The 7,516-nt window shown below is 42.7% G+C and overlaps 1 protein-coding gene across 1 annotated transcript in view; it reads right to left on the reverse strand.

The window, feature by feature from the left end:
* The window catches only part of VWA3B (von Willebrand factor A domain containing 3B), a 72,587-nt gene extending 65,299 nt beyond the window's left edge, over positions 1-7,288 (reverse strand). Inside the window, exons 1-4 of the mRNA XM_068395171.1 lie at positions 7,226-7,288; positions 4,784-5,002; positions 2,764-2,858; positions 165-415 (exon numbers count right to left, since the gene is read on the reverse strand). Coding sequence (XP_068251272.1) covers positions 165-415; positions 2,764-2,858; positions 4,784-5,002; positions 7,226-7,265 — 605 coding nt within the window. The 5' untranslated portion in view covers positions 7,266-7,288. The remainder of the gene's footprint in view (positions 1-164; positions 416-2,763; positions 2,859-4,783; positions 5,003-7,225) is intronic.
* Positions 7,289-7,516: the final 228 nt, after the last annotated feature.

Consider the following 7,516-nt stretch of genomic DNA (forward strand, 5'->3'; position numbering starts at 1 on the left):
CCCGTCTCTGGAAACATTCAAGGTCAGGCTGAGCAACCTGATCTAGTTGAAGATGTCCCTGCTCATTGCAGGGTGCTTGGACTAGATGACCTTTAAAGGTCCCTTCCAACCCAAACCATTCTATGATTCTATGATTCTATGATTCCATTATTCTTTCCGCTTACCGAATAAGGTTGAATTTGGCGATTTGGGTCACCTGTTCCACAAGTACCATAGAAAGTGCATCCCGACATAGATCAAATTCAGCTGGAACCGCAGTGCCAAAATCCAAAACAATGACAATGCACCGTTCTTGAATTACTCCAAATATCTGCCGGCTCTCACTGGTTAACCATTCCATTCGCTGCTTATATAGCTCAATAGCTCCCATTAGACAATCCACAAAATGAAGAATCAGTTCTCTTTTGGCTGTCAGCTTTATTTAAATAAGGGAGAGAAAGAAATGAAACATCAAAACAAATAATACAAATTCAGCCCCAAGCTTAGTACAGCTGCAATAGCTGGTTTGCAAGTGCCAGATATGCCAGCCAAGGTAGCAGAGAAAACAACACATTTTTCTTCCACTGTTTCAGGAGCAAATACTTGACAAACGCATCTAAGCTATAATAGAAAAGACACCACATTTTGTCCTAATTGCTTTTCATAATCCTTTTATACGAGCATGGGGCAGTGCCAGTGGGTTGTCTGACTTGTCTATCTCAAGACTGGAGCAATTAGAATGAGCTGAACACAGGCTAGGATGTAGAAAGGGCTGCAGAGCAGATGGGTGAACAAAGAGGGACACAGAAACTTTGTACCTTCTTAGACCAGAATTTTGACTGGCTCTTAAAATTTTGTACAGCGATACAAGGCAGTGAATGGTTTGGTTCTGGGGCATGTCAGTCTCCACGTTGCTTTAGCATTTGAAAGGAAAATGTAAAATGTTTCCTGTTTGTACTACTATTTCACTAACAATGCCCAGCATTACATCTTAACTATTTGTGAGTAGGTGCTTAGGCAAATTTCGTTCAGGTAACTGCAATCAACAACTAAAATTTCCCATACCATATCAGTAAAATAAGAAAAACCTAGATTCAGTATTAAAATGAAAAACAGCAGACCCTCCCTATGAATATATGTATACACATTCACCGTGCAAAATGATTTGTGGGTTCAAAAATCGACTGCAGGTTCCAGTAAAGACATTTCCCCAATATCTCTCACCCATGTGAGCTAATTAACCGGTTACCTTCTATCTCCAACTACCTTTCTGGGACTAAGGACAAAACCTTGGAGATACAAATGTTTTTAAACACTAACATTTCTCAGGGAGAAGATATTTTGTGTGTCACTCTGCACACTTTGTTCTCTCATTTATATTTTTCTCTGTTCCTTAACGTCAGCTAGGGCCCTGTAATGTGACTCCCAGATACAGAGTCTCAGGCTGCCTGCCAAAGGAATGTAGGCCTGTGAAGGAGCACTTAGAAAATGCAGTTTCCTCCTATGACAGCCAGACTCATACAAATAAGCTTATTGCACTACACCAACGAAACTGCAGATTAAAATAAAGCAGTTCTCTTGCAGCACCACTTCACCTGTAGTTGGCCAGTCCAGATTCCCATTTCTCTGAGGTCTGGAAAACTTCTGACTGTCCAGTCTAAATTTATTCATGGCAGTTCATACCCATTTATTCTTGGACTAGCATGCCTTTTAGCATAGAAACCTATAGCTTTTCCCTATAATTTCCGTAGGCATTCAAGGGCAATAATGCTACCCTTTGTCAGTTTTCTTCAGTCTTACTTAGGTAGGTCAACATCAACCAAGCCCCCTTATAAAACCAGCACTCCATTGCAGTTCATCCTACTAGCTCTGCCCAGTACCTGTTCTGGTTTGAATTGCTTCTTCTCAACCTGTGGTAACTGTACACAATACTGTACACAATGAGACCTCACTAGATGTTGTGTAGTGGCATTGCTACCTTAATGCTACCAGAAATGTCTTTCCTACTGCTCCCAACATGTCCTAAGATTAAAAGACATTATGTAGATATTTCATATGGAATTAATGGGAAAGGCCCCCTGAAATGGTTCTTTTCACTTTTTTAAGTCTTGTGCTTCAGAAGTGATTCTAGTTATGAGAAAAAATGACAAGCCATTTGCTTTTGTAAAATCCTTTATGAATTAACTCGCTCCCCTCTCTGCTCACATGCGTATCTCCCCAATCAGAATCCATGCTCTTAACAATGGGGCTGCCAGCAGCTCTTGCTAAGACATTCCTTAGAACATGAGCCTGGGCAGAGATCCAGCTAGCTGCCTCTATAGAGCAGGCTGCGCCTTTTGTGACCCGCTGGCACTAAGTAGAGCAGCGCTTTGCATAGGCAATGACAGCGCATTATGTCTTCTTATTTCAGCATCCCCGTTTGTTTTATTGACTACGATTTTATTTTTTTAAAGTCGGCTGAGCATCTTCTTTTTAAGCGTTCCCTCTTTCAAGACAGGGTAAATGTTGCTTAGAAACTGCAGTCTCCTCTGGCAAGATTTACTGCAATGCTGCACCAAGGCAAGAGTGTAAGACTGCAAGGAAAAAAAGAGATATCTAGCTTCTCTACCACTGGTTGTCACTAACAGTTTGATAAAACAGGAAAAAAAGGATCAAGAGAAAAGTTCTCACACAAACAATATAAGTATTTCATGCCATAGGGAGACATTTTAGTCACATAATTCTGCTACAGTGATAATAACTTCTAAGTGCACAGGGAAGTTACCACAAGTCAGTCACACTTACATTATACACGCTGCCATCTTGTGCTCTCTCGTATTCAGGAAACAGACCATCCGCATACCGAGAAGCCACAAGTTTCCCCAAGGTGGTCACATAACCTACAGTAAAGGTTACAAAAGATCAAGTTGCTAATCATAAGGATTACTTCAAACGGATATTTTTCAGGTTGACGTGCATACCATCAATGTGTGAGGCACATGCATCTGTATTGAACTCCTGACGTTAAGAAACTTCAGAGAAATTCTAATTACGTTTTTGTTTTACATTTTTTTTCTGGCTATGTTTGTGTTGGGGCCCTGAGGGCACCAACAGGCCTTGATTGCCCTGATCAGCCCCACCTGGGGTTTCCACTCACACAGTGCTCAGGCCTGGGCACCTGGTCTTTGCTTTAGCTGTGTTGTAGGTGTACCTGTCTCAAGTTCCGCTAGTGGACCTCTCTCCTGGATAGACCTCTCAGCCCTATATTACAGCCTTGTCTCCAGTTCTGTCTCCTGGATGTGGCTCTTAGACCTATGTTGTGGCCTTGCCTCCAGTCTTCCCTGAGGTTCCATCTCCCGCTTCTCCTGGCTGCACTCCCTGGCTGGACCCTAGACCTGGTTCACCACCTCACCTTGTCCGGGATGGTCTGTGATTCTGTGATTCTGTGATTCTGTATGGTCTGTGCACACTGTTAGCAGCACCCAGCTCTGCTTTCAGTGCTTAGATGCTGCAGGACTGCATCCTGGTCAGTGAGGGCACTGCCTGGGCTGTGGTCCCCTTTGGCTCCTGCCTCTTTTTCCCCCCATGGAGCAGCCCTGCTCTTGCTGCTTCCTGCCAGTTTAGTCAGAAGTGGGGAGAAAAACCCCTCATTTCATTATTTACAGGCCAAAAAGCTACCTGGGACTTTAATAAATGAAAGGTTTGGGCAATTAAACCCCTGTATTATCCATTTACCTCATGACAGGACTCGCAAATATTTGTCCATCAAACAAAACACAAAATCTGGTACAGATAATGCTGTTCTCTTACACAACTAAATGGGTGCAGAAGTGGGTGCAACTAAGGAAAAGGCTGCACTCTGCTCTTTCAGTAGCTAGAAATCTTCTACAGGATCTTCACTGATAAGAAAGCATTAGAGGTGGGAATACTTAACATCACAAAGCAGCTATTCCATACAGCATGCTGCCCTGCTAAGCCAGTACATTCTGCTCCTAAAATTACACAGTAACAACACTAACCCTGCTTAACAGCTTCTTCTTCATCTACAGGATGAAGAACACAGGATTTCAGGATCTGCACTGTTGATCTTTGAATGACACAAGCCAGCCAAAATCTTAAAATTATGCAACCTAGAACAATTGCAATACATTACAATTCCTATTTCTCAGGCAGCAAGCTCTTCAAAGAAAAGAATATCTTACTGTGCTCTGCAAAACACTATTATGGCAGTGATTAATAATTATTAGGAAACTCTTCCCCTCCAGCTGTCAGATAACTGCAAAGGAACATTTTTCTATAGCCTGACTTTGCACGAAAAGCAGCCTGAATTCTAATCAACTTTAACTGCTTCCTTAAAGCTGGATCCCTGGAAATTATACTATTCCCAAACAGGTTGGCTAGCCCTGATGATCATCTAGTAGATCGCAGATTATGGCACGGCATACATTATATTTGCCATCTAAGAATGGGCAGAGATCTTATGGTGTGTTATTTGCAGGAAAAAGACTACAGCCTCTATTTCCCAGCTATAGCTAAATTGGAAAGGATTTGAACTGGAGCCTAGGGTAAAGCAACAGTACAGTTGAATAAGGAAAGCCCTTCTCAGATCCTAAGTCCTTCTCAGATCAAAAGGAGATGGAGTTCCCCAGTTCTCTGAACTGGCAATGTCAGCAACTGTGGATACAGCTTCCCTTTCTGCCATTATCCTAAGATATGAGACATGAAAATCTCCTCTGTGTACACTGGGGTGCAAAATGAGCATGACCCTATAGACTATTCAAAGTTGGGGTTTTTTTTATTATTCCTTTATTGATTTGTCTTATACCTTTCCTGTGCTGGAATCCAACCTGTGACAAAATCTGGGATAAGGACAATTTGTTTCTTTTGAGCCCATGAAGTTGAAGCCATTTAGAAGATGAAACGAGGGGTTGTACATCCATGTCCCACTGACTGACTGTCAGTGTCCTTTCTTTCTCTTTTGACTTCTTCTTGTGGGCCTTGTGGGAATCTTCGGGATCTTGTCTGTGCTTTGAATCAAAGGCATCTGTTGTAAAGAGAAATGAGGGAAACACAACACTTGTACTTTAACCAAACGATTCACTTGAATTGTCTCCTTTCTTTACCTGTATTCCGTGATACTCTGTACACAAACAGCTCACCTCTTTTCTTTTGTTACACTGAACAATGTTCTTAATCTGGAAAGCTGATCTCAGTCCTACACATCTACTTGCTGTTATGTCTTTTTATTCATCCATATATATTTACCTTCAACTTATTAAAGAAATTGTCTCTTTTATGCTGAAATCCAAGCCCTGAAAGCTAAGCCCAGTTTGCCAAATGACAATTTTTCCAGCTCCTAAGACATCTCTCCTAAGTCTTGGGAATCAGAACTCATAATAGGCATTCAAAGATTGTCAGACCATCACTACATACACATTAGAAGCAGTATCCATATCCTGGGCTGCATCAAAAGAAGCATGGCCAGCAGGTCGAGGGAGGTGATTCTGCCCCTTTACTCCGCTCTCGTGAGACCCCACCTGGAGTACTGCGTTCAGCTCTGGGGCCCCCAACATAAGAAGGACATGGAGCTGTTGGAACGAGTCCAGAGGAGGGCCACGAAGATGATCAGAGGGCTGGAGCACCTCTCCTATGAAGACAGGCTGAGAGAGTTGGGGCTCTTCAGCCTGGAGAAGAGAAGGCTCCGGGGAGACCTCACAGCAGCCTTCCAGTACCTGAAGGAGGCCTACAGGAAAGCTGGAGAGGGACTTTTTACAAGGGCAAGTAGGGACAGGACAAGGGGGAATGGTTTCAAACTGAAAGAGGGTAGATTTAGATTAGATATTAGGAAGAAATTCTTTCCTGTGAGAGTGGTGAGACACTGGAACAGGTTGCCCAGAGAAGCTGTGGATGCCCCCTCCCTGGCAGTGTTTAAGGCCAGATTGGATGAGGCTTTGAGCAACCTGGTCTAGTGGAAAGGTGTCCCTGCCTGTGGCAGGGGGGTTGGAACTAGATGATCTTTAAGGTCCCTTCCAACCCAAACCATTCTATGATTCTATGATCATGCAATAAACAAGAATTTCTTGAACTCCTACCATAAGCAATAGCAGCACCAGCAGCAGACCCTGACTTGATTGCAAGGCTGGTGAAACTCCCTCTCCTCACATCATTTACCTCATGTGTAAATGATGGTTCTGGCAGTATCTAGTGCAGGCTGTGATGGACCATGCGTATGCACAGGAAATGATGGACATGAATGTTCAGTTTCATTTTAAGTTCTACAGAACAAGGAACATAGCACCGATGTATAGTTGGCTGGGCTAGCTCCACTTGAAACTGGCAGCAGAGACAGCCCAGAGCCTAGAGTGGTTTAGGCAGAAATGGAAGCAATGACAACAGCAATGCCTCTGTTCCTCAGCACAGAGGTTCTAGGAGGACTTTGGTATTTCCTGTTCATTCCCAAAATACACTGCATGAGCTAAGCTGGCTCTAGTTGATTGAATACCCTTGCTGTATCTAAGTTTATTTTCTGTGGACTTTTGATATTTCTGTCCATCTTCCCCAGCATCAACATCATCTGGATTATCCCAGTTCCCCATTGCCCATATACTGTAAGCTGGCTGTAAACGTACTGCATGGATCGAACTGGTCCAAAATACAAAGAAGGGTACTTCTATCTTGAATGAGTAAAAAATAACCTTCAGTCTAGTATGGAATATGATTAGAACTCTCTGCTAAGATCAAAGGTTACAACTGACATGGTTACACAGGTTCATTAGATAGACTGTTCCTCAGTTAATAATACATGAAGGAAATGAGACTGTATCTTCAGAAATCATTTTTCAGTGACAGTAGGCTTCTATATGGTGCAGACTGGCACCAGCTCTTTAACAGTCGTACAAGCAGGGTGCTGAGTTGGCATGCATGTAGAGGTTGGCATTTTACCAGCCCTCTCCCCTCCTCCGCTCAATACTGAAGCAGCAGCAACAGATGTTAACTCTAGAGAGACACAGGTGAAGGTTTGCAGCTGTTTGAGCTCTGTATATAGTCACACACTGTTTATAGTCACTTGAACAGTCATTCCCAGTTTCCTCCTCTGAAAATGTAGAAAGGCCAGCACAGCACCCCATATACAGCCCAGGTGAGACTAGAACAGCTTCAGAATGGCTTGTACACAGCTAGCAGCATGCACACCACAATGTTGCAAACGAAACTGGAAGTTATTCAGGAAAACATGGAATCTATGCAAAAATAGTCCTGAAATACTCACAGTCACTCCAGGCAAGTCTCTTAGATGGATTGCCAGTCATGATAGATCTTGATTGACAGGTCCTCTTTCATTTCTTCCTAAAAACCTGAGGAATTATTATGTTTTTAAAAAAATTAAAATATTCCCATGCATAGGTCAATATGAACTAAAGACCAGCTCCACAGGCCCAGGCAATAATAAACTGCAGAAGGTTAAGATCAAGATTTTCCTCAAGGAAAACAATATTATAAATTAAAAAGGATGGCTACTCCTGACGTCAAAAAAGACTGCAGTCAGATTTGACAGGGAAGC

This window comes from Nyctibius grandis, chromosome 2 (assembly GCF_013368605.1).
Source record: "Nyctibius grandis isolate bNycGra1 chromosome 2, bNycGra1.pri, whole genome shotgun sequence".
Classification (NCBI taxonomy): Eukaryota; Metazoa; Chordata; class Aves; order Nyctibiiformes; family Nyctibiidae; genus Nyctibius; species Nyctibius grandis.